Genomic DNA, 14,958 nt, shown 5'->3' on the forward strand with positions numbered 1-14,958 from the left:
ATACTTTAAGGCAAGTATGTTAATTCAGTATAATTAACTCTACATTAACCACCTACAGACCCATTTACTTATATGTACACATGCACACACAAAAACATAAATAGAAAATGAGTAACTAATGAAATTTAAGAAAGGTATAATTGAAACACAAGTATGAGTTTAACAGTATCCGTTCAATACAGCTGGGCAGCCCAGTGATAAAATTCTTGATTGTTCGTTTTAGTTATTAGGTTCCAACTGGGCTGTCCACTTTTTTTTTTTTTTTATTTTCATTAAAAAAATTAAGACAGTTGAACATTATTTTTTTTAAATATTATAGTTTTCTTATATTGAAAAACAAATCTCACAGATACATGCATAGCAATCTCAATGATTTCCATTTGTTGTTTATCAGGATTGTTTTCCTGAGTATACTGAATACTTTGGTTACAGTATGCTAGTTCATATGGTTTATTCTGTTTGTAAAAGTATGTATATGTGTTCACAGGTCACTCTGCATATTATACAGTTTCCCCTTTCTTGAATTGTCTGGTTATATTGCAGTAACATAACCAAGGAGTTTGAAAATGGTGAATTGCCTGGTTATGTTACTGCAACTAAAACAAAATGATACTAACCATTCCAAACAAAATAGTTTACTAGAGCAACTTTCACCAACTACAATGCAATAAAAGAATATAAAATAAGAAGAAAAAAACAACATAATGCATTTGGTATAAAAACTGAATGCTAAAGCTTTCAACCACCAAAGTGGCCTTCTTTAAAATCTTAAACTAATGCAGCCTGATACCACCTAAATTCTATTCCACTATTCTGCATTGTGCTACCTCTCCTCCTCCTTTTTCTATCAACTCTACTTCTGATACTCTGCCATAAATTGCAAGGTTATAATAATAAATTTCCCAATAGGGTGGAATATCCTTCCACTCTATCCACTAATTAGCATACTAACCATTTACAGTGTTGCCTACATTCCTTCCCTAAAATCTGAACATGTGCAATTGCAAAACAATTGCATAAAGCTCACTCTGTCACTTCATTATATTCCTCTGTCGGTAAATATTTTTGGAAAGGTAAAGTCACTCCTTCCTATATTAAAACTAAGTAGAATAATATTTTATTCCATTTTAAGACTGTGAATATCATTACATTGACAAGTCATGGTCGCATTGTCTGCAGTACAGAATTCAGAAGCATAATGTGATAGGGTAGGCATTATATGCCTGTACTGCAGCTGCAACACATTATTGGTGGGGGGGGAGTGAACCATTTGACTCCCAGTAATGTTTAAATTTTAAGGAAAGAAAACAGGTGGCAACACCACAAATGGTTAGAGGATATGCTAATTAGAAGTTTATACACTATGAAGAGAGTGGAGGGAGCTTCCATATGCCCTACAGGGGAAAATGTAATATAATGGCACTGGCATTTATGGCAAAACATCAGTAAAACTGTCAGACAGATGGTGGGGGGAGGAAGTTGTGCAGCAAACACAACAGTGGTGCAAGGCAGAATAGAGTAGTACTGAAGTGGTATTATTAGTTTTAAGATGCTATCGAAAAGGCAATTTGGATGGTTGAAAGCTTTAGAGTTCAGTTTTATTACCATTGCATTATGCTGTTTTATTTTATTTTATTTCATTCCGGTATGGTTTTTTGAAGCCTTTTTTTCAAATTTGCAAGTTGTGCAGCTGAAAAACTTGGAATGTGATTTCATGGGAGTGGGATCCTACTCCCTCTGCTTGAGATCAGCACAGCTCCAACTGAAAAGACCTTTAAGCATTTCTCTAGTTTCAAAATGGCAGACCCACTATACTGTCACAAAGGATCAAGGGTGGAGGGAGATAAAAAAATACCGTAATGCATTATGGGCAAAAGCGGGAACAGTTGCATAAAAAAAATCTATATGAAATAATAGGGTAGGAAGTATTCATAAAATTTAAAAAAAATCATATTACCTTATGAATAAATTTCAGCTACAGCTGTAGCTGAAACTTCACCCTTAAAGTAATATTTATAGCATTTTCTAGTGAAACTGAAATCCATCATATATCATTTTACAATGGGTATATAGCAGTGGCAATTATATGGCAGAGAGAATCTGTAATACCTACGTTCCACATGGAATTCAGTTTAGTGGTTTTATCAAATTATCTCACTACTTGCTTGCAAGCATACAGAAAATATGCATGGAAACTGCAACTTGTTAATGTGCAACAAAATGATATTTCCATTAACAAGATATCATCCTATATGCAGCTCTTGATGAATTGCTTAACGAGAGCTGCTGCTGCTAAGCAGCAGATGATAACTCTGTCTCATTAAACAAGTAGTTTTAGCTTCTGTAACCATGTTTACTGTATTACATGTTTACTGTAACCTGATAAACACATAGTATAGTAGGTTAGCTTAGCTTGGTGGTGGTAACAAAATGAATAACCTGTACTACAATAAAATTTTTTCCATAATTTTAATATAATTTAAATGATTGTGTTTTTAGTTACAGTCTATTACCAATAAAGATATTTTATGGCAGTAGTTCCCAAACTTTATGTAACAGGGTTTCCCCTTAGCTTAGAAACATTTCATTGGCCCTCCTACCCTGACAATGAGTTGCACCTTGGGATGAGGGGTATATCCCACAATTTTGAACCCCATTGTCTTATGGTAATATTACTTACATTTTTATGATCCAGAAGTGTTAAAGACATAACACCTGCCAACATCAAATTTTTTGTAGCTTCTGCTCCCAAACCACCAAGACCAACAACCAGAATTTTTGATCCTCTCAATCTATTCAAAAAATAAACAGATAAAAGTAAAAATTGAAAAACCTGCATTATTAAAAATAAACTCTGTTCTTTTCGACATATTCTTTGTTCTACATATAATATATTGTTATATACTTTGTATTATATATAGAACAAATAATAAGCTACAATATAACAAAAAACAATACAAGCAAGAAAGAACAACAAAACTAAGCACAGAACTTGGTGTATTACAAAATAATATAACAGTAAATCAAAGATCAAGATATATATCAATAATAAGATGTTCCTAGTATTTATAATAATAAAAATAAAAAAAAATGGTACTCACTGATGCTTTCTTAAACATATCACTAAATTAAACAAGTCTGATGTGCCTTCTCTGTGTCAAGCATTTTCAGCACATTGGAATTGTCTATGCTAAATTAATATTTTGTAAACTGAAAATTAAGTCAAGGGTAATCATGAAATAATAAATAAAGAAATTAAAGTAAGGTATGTATGTGGGAGGTGGAGGGGGAAGAGAGGGTAAGAGATTAAAATTAAAATATATGATCTAAATCCCATTCTTGCAAATAATACTTAAGTCACTATAGCCAAGTGGTCAAGCCAAGAGTACAAATGAGCATGCATTTTGAGTGACCATGGTTCAAGCCCACATGACTACTAAATATAATGCTCTTGTATTCTCTTTATCTTGTGAACTCCTCTGACCTTTTATGGTTGTCCTGGAGTATAAGCAGAAAATTTATTTATTTATTTACTTCATATGGCATTGTTCTTTGTGTTTGAAGTAAGGCAACGGTAACCTTGTTTTTTCAAAAAAAAAAAAAAAAAAAAACGATAATGAATGATTTAATGAACATTTTGTAGAGCACTATATGTCAATGAACAATGAATTAAAAATAACTCTTTCTCCACACATGAAACGGAAGAATTTTTTAATCTTAAGTAATGTCTATCATTTGGAAAAAACAACAATCACAAAAAATAAATTAACCCTCAAGTAATTTCACATTCTCAATATAATTTTAAGGGCAAATGTGTGGAATACTTAATTATTCAATTTTATAAACTTGCTAGTTCTATAATTGAAAAACATTAAATTTGAATCTGAAAGAAAAGTAAACTTCCTGACACAAGTTCCTGTGCACACACAGTGCAAAGTATTATGACATCGCAAGCAAGATTCTGGATGATGTCACTACAACTGAATTTATTTTATGAATTGAATTTATACATATTTTATGGTGACTCCAAAGAAAAGGTTACTGGAACCTCAGACCACATAATGATCTAGCCATATATGGTTTAAAAAGACAAAAGATGAAGTGAAAGTAATTTCACTTTCATGTGAACCACTACAGGCCATTTGGACCTTTGTTCTCCAATAAATTGCAGATTTTCAACATCTGGAGACTTAGAGGGAGGTGATCTGATTAAGGCGTTTAAGGCTTTGAATGGATTGAGCAAGTTCAATGCTGACAGGATTCCTTCTCTTGCTCAGACTATGCACATGAAGGGGACATAAATTCAACTTGTTAATGTGCAAATTCTAAGGATGGTTGCAGAATAAATGTGCAGAAGTTTGCCTTTAGCCAGCAGGTGGTTGATTGCTGGAACAAACTTCCATTGTTGTTGTGGAAGTTGATAGCTTAAATAAAGTCAAGGAAGAACTAGAAAAACTATTGGAGGGAATGGATAGGTGAAATGGGAAGTGTGTGTGTTTTTCGGCTGATGCTGTATAAGCTTGCTTTCTTGAATCATTTGCAACTGCTTAATAATAAGTATATTAAGCACATGTGCAGGAGCCTGAAAAATTGGGGTGCCATCGTTCATGCATTAAATTATAAAAGCAGTATTATTGGAAGCAAAAAGGATAAATAAAATACCTTGCAGTTCACTTGGTTCATGTACTGCTCAAATAGTACCTGTTTAACTTCCTCTCTCAAAAGCCCTGGCCCTTACTGTTTGATGCACCATAGATGTTTGTTTACATGTAGATTACATCATATCATGAGGCTATACAGCCCATATGTATAGTGTGACCATGGGTAGGAATGTTACCCCATCTCGGCACCTAAGAGATCCCCCCTCCCAAGGCTTCCCTCAGCACTAATTATATATGCTTATATTTGAGCATCGTTACTGCTTTAGGTAATAAGTTCACAACATATGTCTTTCTGAGAACAGTGCCACATGATCATGCAGGTAGCCTCTAGTTTGAGCCAGCTGATCCAGCAACATAAAGCTTCATTATTGGAAGAATGACAACTCTAAAGATGTCATCATTCCTTCTGCATGTACCAACCACAAAAACCAGTGATGCAATACTCTATCATGAAAAGCAGGCCCAAAAAATCAAAACTGGACCCAGACCATACAAACTGCCACCAGTACGTCACAACTGGACTGTACTGTACTGTACAGGCCTTCTTAAAATAAATGTTCTTAACCTGGTGCCATAAAACTAAGTTTTTTTATTTGATGAACACAATAAGTAATGAAATTTGCCACTCCTAGGAATCTCTTTCTACTCCCCTCTAGAATAGAAAAGAGATGACACCACTGTACCTGCCACTATGCAATTATGGGAAAAAGCTATCTGCAGAACCCCAAGATGCAGTGCATACATTATGCTCACTGACATTTGCTTCTGCACCTCAAGCAATTCTTTTGGTAACTGACAAAACTTCATATCAGCTAGAAAAACACTTTTTCCAGTCAACTCTTCTGAGAGCTTTTGTTAAAAGACACATTTTCCCTAGTCAATGTTCAACTTTGGCATGGAGAATTTAGTCTTCAGAATGTTGAAAAACTTAAAAATAATTCATAAACTAAGTCCTGCCATATGGCATCCCATCCTCCATTCATGTTCAAATTCACTGAGTACATTTCCACGTAGTATGTTGTTTATAAATGACGCTCCTGCCTCCTGCAATCTCATTTATACTTCTGTGCTACCACACTTCAATTTATAATATCTGCATAACCAACAATTTATTTACATAAAATGTACTTATTCATTACTGTCCCAAATAATATGTACATTATCATGATGCTGCTGAAGACAAAATAAATCCATATTATTTATCATTTTTGTAATAATGAACGAACCTGAATTCAATTTAAACTTTAAAGAATTCTAAGAAACAAATGGCTAAAAATATTTAAGTACAACGACACTGTGCTAGGCAAATAACAAATAATTACTTAGGCTGCTGGGTTCTGATACAAAAACATCATTTAATAAAATGAAGCATTTTTATTGTCATTTTTATAAAAGGGAAGAGATAAATGTAATGACTTTTTCTTTAATATACAAAATATGAAAGTGCAATGCCTGGATTTTTTTTTTATTTTGTTGTTTTGGCTTTCTGATTTCTGTTTTAGTGATAATCATCATAAACTATAGTGGATGCTATTCTACGGCAAACAGTCAAAATGTTATGAATAAATTTTTAATTTTGAAAGCATTAATTTTATATTTCTGCAAAAGTGTTAAACATGCTTTGGTGAAAAAAATAAGGATAGCTAAATAAAGATCAAACAACTCTGCCCAGAAATTTGCCCAACCCATGTTGAATATGTAGCAACATGTTTTGTGGGAATAATTTTGAAAAGTATTCACATATTTCAACATTAGAAGGCAAAAAATGGCTATTGCTCTGACTGGGCCTGTCATGAGGGGAATCAATATTCTGTATACACCCTTATTATTTCTAATATTCATTAACAGCACTGGTTGAAAGATGCGAGAGTCTACTGATGACATAATGAGTAGAACAGGCAAAATAATCAGAATATGCTGTTTTGTCAGACTTAGATAAATTATATAGATGACTGCCAAAATGACAGTTAAGGCACAACATTGGGACGTAATCAACAAAATCAAAGTAGTATTTAGGGTTAATGATACAATCAAATATGAAATTTCTGTGCAGAATAGACACAATGCCATAACAGCATGAGGCTCATTGATGATACAGAAAAACTTCTCCCGCAAAAATAAAAAGAACGTGTGTTATTTGGTTTTTAGGAGCATTAGCAACTAAGGCCATATTGCTCCGGGGTTATGTAGTGGTCATTCCCTGACCTTTCCGCATCCTCTATATTTGGTGGTCACGGGCTTGAACCCCGATCTAATCAAGAAGCATGTGATATGCACTGCTGCTCCTGCACACCTGGCTACGGAGGCACCGTGTGTGTGTGTGGGGGGGGGGGGGATATATAACTATAAAAGAAGCATCCTATATCAAAAATAAAGGTAATCCCTGTTGTTTTCATAATATAATTGAGTATAGGAATTATCGAGCACTTAATAGCTCTCTATTATCATAACTATAATAAAAGTGTAAGTGTGTAGGTGTACAAATATCTTCCTATAAATTACTGGTTTTTAGAAGCAGAAGTGTAAAGGGCAGAAGGAACAAAAGAAGAAAGTTGAAAAGAAAAAAATTAATACATACATATACTTTGTAAACTTTCATTATCAACACATTCACTTTTAATGTGCTTTTGTTCTCTTCCTGTCTCATGGTCAATCCTATGAAGTGTTATGTATTTTTTAACAGCAAGAACACTCCCATTTAAACACTTTCCAACGACTGCCTAGCTATTCGGGGCAGCATTTGCAAACTCTCCTCAACTTTTTTTTTTTTAATCCAGTATTATTTGTCTGCTTTCCTTGCTGGTACAGTAATTAGTGCTGTGTGTGTGTGTGTGTGTGTGTGTGTGTGTGTGTGTGTGTGTGTGTGTGTGTGTGTGTGTGTGTGTGTGTGTGTGTGTGTGTGTGTGTGTGTGTGTTCAACACAGAATCAATAAATTTCATTTATGGTCCCAGGTTGGGATTAAAATGGCTATACCCCCCCCCCCACCGTGAGAAAAATAATGTGGATTCTTAACTACTAAATGATGGTTAAAGATTCATTGGAACACTGCTTTAGCCCATCCTTATAAAAAATCATTATTCCCCAAATACTGCTTTAGCACCTCCTCCTTTAGAAAATCCTGGGATCACCACTGACAACAGTATTAATATTATTTTTATTATTATGCTAATACTACATTTATCATACTTATATAGTAATACTCAAGATGTGCTTAGTTTTAATTTAATAATGATAAAAAATTCTTTTTAATAAAAAAAAAAAAAATGTTGAAGATGCCAAAAAGTAAACATAGTACATTTGTCTAGATCTTCATAAACACTACAAATCAATGTTACTATAAACGTATTAATGAAGTTTGAAAAATACCTTCCAAAAGCAAGAAAGGAGAGAGTTTTGCTTGTAATACATGCTCATAATATGGTTTTTTTTTTTTGCTTATAGTACTCTTTGTCCCTTTGCTGCCAATCCTCCAAAAGCACTATAACAAGGGCTCACTCTGTCTGTGTGGGTTCCATAGCAGAGTGGTCAAGAGCGAGAGTGCAACAGCACACGCCCTTTTGAGTAAACTGGAGTTCAAGCACCTGACTGCTAAATACAGTCAATCTACCAACCCGCACTGGACCAGCATGGCAGATTATGGTCAATTCCCTCAACATGACTTGTTGAGGAGGCCTCGATCCTGCAATGGATTGATGATGGCTGCAGATTTATTTATATATACAGTAAACCCTCAATTTAATGGACCCCGATATAATGGATTTTGAATTTAACGGACCGGACAAATAATAATACAGTAATGTACATATTAATCTCGACCATATTATTTTTTTTAGTTTTAAAACTTCAGTGTTATTATTAATTAAAAATTAATATTAATTACCTATTTCCATTATTGTTTTGATAATTACCTACTTTTATAATCAAATTCAGGAAATTGTTTTCTATTCATTCTGAAAAGTGTTCAAATAGCTGTTTTCCCAGATTACAGATAACAGCAGGCAGTGATTTGCGAGCTGAATGCGACTAGCGACACTAAACTGCAGGTCTACCGACTCACTTTGTTTCGATCTCAGTCTGCCTCGAGCTATCATACAGCCATGTTATATACAGAGTGTTTCTGTAATTTCTGAATTGTGACTTTATTTATTAAATAATTTTGCAATCCTTACAATTTAAAATGGCATCAAGTGATAGAGGAGTTAAAAGAAAGTGTGTGAACTTAAAATGTGGCACAGAAATTAGAGCTAATTGAGAAATTAGAACAAGGCATCTCAATAGCATGTTTGTGAAATTTATTGTGTAAAAAAAAAAAAACTGTTTCTAATATCCATAAATCAAAGGCCAAATTGCAACATAATTTTATATTGACTGGAACTGTCTGGAACTTCCAGATATTGACTGGAACTTGTGGGTTGGTCACTCACACACTAGTCAGACTTTTGTGGATTTATTGGATGATTGTTTTCTGCAGCAGCATGTTCGAGAGGCAACCAGAGAAAGTAATACTCTTGATCTGGTTATCAGCAGTGATCATTCGTGTATTAAGAATTTGCAGATAAAGGAACCACTAGGTGGCAGTGATCACAGTGTGCTGAAGTGGGATTTACTCAAAGAGCTAACTACCGTCAGGGGTAAAGGAAAGGGTTTTTGCTTCCGTAAAGGGGAGTACAGTGGTCTCAGACAGTTTTTAAATTCTGTACAGTGGGATCAACTGACGATGTTACAAACAGTAAATTCTAAGTGGGAAGCATTCAAGGAATTAATCGTGGAAGCTACTAGACTTTTCATACCGATGAAGAAATATTGTTCAAGGTTTAGGCCTAAATGGTTATCAAATGAACTAATGAGACTCGTGACAGAGAAGAAAAATGCATGGGATGCATATAAATTATCAGGCGACGCAGAAGCCTGTAGCAGATATAAGCTAGTCTGTAATCAGGTCACAAAGGAGGTTCGGCAGGCAAAGGCGGATTACGAGAAATCTTTGGCAAAAGATGCTAAGAAAAACAGCAAGGATTTCTTTACTTATATAAACTCTAAAAGGAAGGGGCTGAATATGATTGGTCCACTTGACATCGATGGTTCGACTGTTGATGATCCTGCTCAGATAGCAAACAAACTGAATGAGTATTTTGCATCTACATTCACACGTGAGGAATCATTACAGTTTGAAAATGGAAGAAGGTTATCAAATTGTAGCAGTGTGCTTAATGATTTTGTAATAACTGAGAGCAAAGTGGAGGAGAAATTGTTGAAGTTAAACATAAGAAAGGCACCTGGGGTGGATGGGATCTATCCAGTTATATTAAAGGAGGCGGCAAAGCAACTAAGCAAACCCTTAGCCATAATTATGAGAGCATCCTTGGATTCAGGGGAGGTTCCCACGGACTGGAGATGTGCAAATGTATCCCCAATTCACAAAGGAGGTTCGAAGGGTGACACGAGTAATTACAGACCAGTTAGTTTAACTTCTGTTCCGGGTAAAATAATGGAGTCACTGGTTAAAGATGCATTGCAGGATCATCTAGACAAGACTGCAGCAATAATTCAGACACAGCATGGGTTTGTTAAGGGAAAGTCTTGTCTGACAAATTTGATTGGTTATTATGATGTGGTCACAAAGGAACTGGATGCAAAAAATAATTTTGATATCATATACTTGGATTTCAGGAAAGCTTTTGACACTGTTGCGCATGGAAGACTACTGTACAAATTGGAGCAGAATGGTATTAAGGGTAAGTTGCTACAATGGATAAAAGGATGGTTAAGTGGGAGAAGACAGAGGGTGGTAATCAATGGGTGCTGCTCTTCGTGGACTAATGTTATTAGTGGAGTCCCACAGGGTTCGGTGTTGGGTCCACTGTTGTTTTGTATATTTATCAATGATATTGATGAAGGTATATCAGGCTTAATGTCGAAGTTTGCAGATGACACGAAGGTTGGCAGGGTTGTTAATGACAGTAATGGCAGTGTGCTACTGCAACAGGATCTAGATAATTTGGGCAGATGGGCTAAGAAGTGGCAACTGAAGTTTAACCTTGACAAATGCAAAGTACTGCATATGGGTAGAAGTAACCCCAGAGAAACGTACCAACTGTGTGGTACTACACTTAAGGTGGTAGAAAATGAAAAAGACCTGGGAGTAATTGTGCAGTCAGATATGAAGTTTTCTGAGCAATGTAGACAGGCTGCTAGGGCAGGTCATGGGGTTTTGTCAATGATATATAGGAATTTTGCTAGCAGGGAAAAGGAGGTGATTGTCCCTCTGTATAAGGCAATGGTCAGGCCACGCCTTGAGTACTGCGTACAGGTCTGGAGGCCTCATTTTAGGAAGGATGTAGATTTGCTTGAGCGTGTACAGAGAAGAGCAACACGATTGGTGAGGGGAATGAAGGGATCCTCTTACCAAGAGAGGCTTAAGTTCTGCAAATTGCAGTGGCTGGAGACTAGGCACCTGCGCGGTGATCTGATTGAGGTCTATAAGGCCTTGAATGGGTTGAGCACGCTGAATTCTGATGGGATCCTCCCACTTGTTCAGAATACGAACCTACGGGGACATAAGTTCAAATTAAGAAAGGATAGATGTAGAACAGATGTGCGGAAATTTGCCTTTAGCCAGCGGGTGGTTAATTGCTGGAACAAACTTCCATCTGTCGTTGTGGAAGTTGATAGGTTAAATAAATTTAAGGAGGAACTGGACAGGCATTTGGAGGGTATGGTGTGATTTTTTTATTTATTTTTATTTTATTTTTTTTTTTTTTTGGCTGATGCTGCATAAGCTCCTACACTTGCTTTCTTGCATCAAGTGCCACTACTACTACTACTACTACTACTACTACTACTATTGTACAGTACTGTATGTTGTATTAAAGCTTTTTTTTTTACATTAAGAACAATATAAAATGCCCCCCAGGTTACATTCGATTTAACAGATTTTTGGCATTACCGGACAACCCTTCTCCCCTATTAGTCTGTTAAATCAAGGGTTTACTGTATATATAAGCATAATAGAAAGAAAATTATGCAAAAAAATTATCTGTCCTGGCATTAATGAAATAATGGGTGGAAGAAGAATATGAAAACAACATAAGGTCAAAAGTAGAACTGTGAATATATAATATCAAAAATTTATATTAGAATATAAAATTCACAAACTAATACAGGCCGACCGGGCTAGCCGGGTGGGTAAAGTGCCTGCCTGGCAACCCAAAGATCGCAGGTTCGATTCCCGCCTCGGGCTTGGATCAATGTACTGCAAAAACCTTGGGAGGTGCATTATGGCCACAGAAGCCTATGCGCCAACAACTACCAAAAAAAAAAAAAAAAAAACTAATACAGGCTATAACACAAACTCTGAAGCTGTTGAAATACACAGATATGAAATAAGACAAAACATAAATTTAAAAAAAAAATACTTAAGAAGAGTTTTAAAATCTGCAATTAAAAGAAAATTCATTTTAAATAACCAAAAAAACCTTTCAATAACATAATTCTGAGCCTATCTGAATGGAGACAAAACAATAATTTTGCATCTAACACCAAACCAGAAATTTAACTGAATTAGGAAGACACAAAGAACATAAGACAAAATATAAAATAACATAATAGCATAATGTTAACATAAAACAGCATAATAGGATTTACAGAGAAGCCAAACAGTCAAATATAAGGTAAGGTGGGGGAAGCATAATTTATCTTCTGAGACAACTCAAGTGAACCCCTATCCCTTAAAGCACAAGTTAAAAAAATGCATTAAAGGGGAGGGAAAATGCATTAAATTTAAAGAAAAAGAAATAACTTAAAACAGAAAAACTGACAATGAACCACCCTAAGTCAATCCAGTATTATTAGGAGGGATGCTGATCTTTTGGAAAAAATAAAAAAGAACTAAGATTAGGTATGGATAAAGAGACAAGAACACATCAGTCTGCCTTCCTCCTTAGAATAATAAATAAGATAGCATTATGGCTTTTATAAATATTAAAGTGGCCATTATGGTGAATAAAAATTTCCCATGGAAAATTTTTCTGGCATCCAAACTTAGGATATAAGAATAAAATAATATTTGCTGCATTAAAATAATATTTAATATAATGAAGTATTATTTTATCCTTATGCATCACCTGTGTCAGGAAGCCATTATCATAGCATATTTGATCAGGCTATTTAGAGCTTTAAATGGATAGATATCTTTTCTTTCTTTTTTTAAGGAACAGAAAATAATAAGTGAAATATATTTAAACTAAGTAAATATAAATCAAATATAAGAAATTTGTCCTTAGCCAAAGGTTAGTTAGTTACTGGAATAAACTTTTAATGAATATTGTAGAATAAGGCTGTTTTATTCAAACTGCACATATCTAACACTAATTGGGAAGGGCTAATTCAGTCCTCCTCAATTAGTGTTAGATATGTGCAAGGGCTAATTCAGAAACTAAACTGGTTTTACAAAATATGGCTAAAAATATTTAAAAATTAACAAGAAATTGGTGGCACAGGATCACAAACAAATTTATTTAATGCAATGAAGTATCATTTTATCCTTATGCATCACCTGTGCCATTTTCATAGCATATTTTGATCAGGGTATTTAGAGTTTTAAATGGATAGATATCTTTTCTTTCTTTCTTTAAGGAACAGAAAAGAATAAGTGAAATATATTTAAACTAAGTAAATATAAATCAAATATAAGAAATTTGTCCTTTAGCCAAAGGTTAATTGGTGAGTCGAATAAATTTTTAATGAATATTGTAGAATTGGAAAGCTTAAAAAAGTTTAATATACTCTACTTGAAATAAAACAACTAAATTTTCTGTTTATGTTCCGGGATGACCATATAATGTCAGCAGAGTTTACAAGAGAGACCACAAGAATATTCTTTCCTAACTACTTGTAAAGGGCACATGGCTTACAAATTGTAAGAAATGCACGATTTATTTATTTTTTTTTTTTTTGGCTGACAATACAAAAGTTCTGCCTAGTTATATTTTGCGTCAGGGGCTCATATCTGATGAGTATGGGCTTGACAAACCCAGGGTCATTCTTCTCTTTCTTGCCTTCTTGGTGATTCCCTTCTACTTCTGACTCTCTCTCTCTCTCAGAGTAACATGGTAATTTAAAATTTTTTTTGGCTGGTACAGCAAAAGCCTCAAGCTTCCTTGCACCATATAACTAATAATAACATTCCTCCAATATCAACACATGCCTAGGAGGTGTTCACAGTATTCACATAAAAAAGTGACTATTTACAGCTTCCAGTTTTTCCATCGGTTTTCGAGGACGCTTTTATTAAATGAACACTGGTGGTCAACAACTCATCCACGAGATTTTTCATACTAACATCGATATTATTATTTCCTCTGACCTGTGTGGTCGTGCCAGTATAGCAGAACATTCATTCATTCATAATTGGAGTACAGCCGACAAACCGGAAATAATAATAACAGCTTGTAGTTCCGTGTATAGAACTTCTAATGTAGTACTTCACTCTTAGCTAAAGAAATACATCAGACAAACTGTAAAAATTTTTCACTTTAATGATTAATACAACAATACTTTTCAGCGGCAATACTCCATTTGAATATGTCACATTAGGCCTATTTTGGAATTAAACAATCGTACCTTTTCTGGGCTTCAACACCCCACAGTCGAATTTGACGATCGTACAATGCTACTTCATCTTCAGATATTGCACACTGTTGAGCATCGGACTCCTTCCCTACACCCATTTCTAAAACTGAATCGAAATGATAAGAAACAAACTTTAATAGAGAACCATCATGACAACCACGCTAACCAACAATACACACTTCAATGTAAACAGGAAACATGCTTGCTAATCCCTCTTCTATTTTAAAAAAATCCCTATTTTGTACTTTAATATTTTAAGTTCAACGAACCTCTTCAGAAATGCATTATTATTGTTGTTTAGCTTCATTAAAATACAATCACTTGTGTCATTCATTTGTGTAAAAAATATAATAATAAATTTAGCGAACATTATAGTTAATTGTTTTGAATTGCTGCCAGAGGTAGTTCAGGTCTGTGATGTCGTAAGAATTTCGAGTCCATATGCTAATGCTAGTCCTTAGGTGAAGTGCAATGGGTACAATATACAATGTCCCACAACTGAAAAGGATCCCAAATCAAAAAGTCGCTCACTCCGTCTGACAACAAGAAATGAGTAAGCTTAACACTAATTCTTGAAACCTGGCATTCTGAACTCTAGGACTAACCCTGCTTTTTGTTAACTAGTTCAAGGGATGGTGGAAAGTCAGAGGATTTTACTTTAGAAGA

At 34.7% G+C, this 14,958-nt stretch overlaps 1 protein-coding gene across 1 annotated transcript in view; it reads right to left on the reverse strand.

Moving 5' to 3' along the window:
- Aos1 (SUMO1 activating enzyme subunit 1) overlaps positions 1-14,457 on the reverse strand; it is a 53,076-nt gene extending 38,619 nt beyond the window's left edge. The window contains exons 1-2 of the mRNA XM_090375671.1: positions 14,284-14,457; positions 2,681-2,792 (exon numbers count right to left, since the gene is read on the reverse strand). Of these exons, the coding sequence (XP_090231797.1) occupies positions 2,681-2,792; positions 14,284-14,390 (219 nt within the window). The 5' untranslated portion in view covers positions 14,391-14,457. The remainder of the gene's footprint in view (positions 1-2,680; positions 2,793-14,283) is intronic.
- Between the last annotated feature and the right edge of the window lie 501 nt (positions 14,458-14,958).

Source organism: Mastigoproctus giganteus, chromosome 6 (genome assembly GCF_048544385.1).
Source record: "Mastigoproctus giganteus isolate SK-2022 chromosome 6, ASM4854438v1, whole genome shotgun sequence".
Lineage (NCBI taxonomy): Eukaryota > Metazoa > Arthropoda > Arachnida > Uropygi > Thelyphonidae > Mastigoproctus > Mastigoproctus giganteus.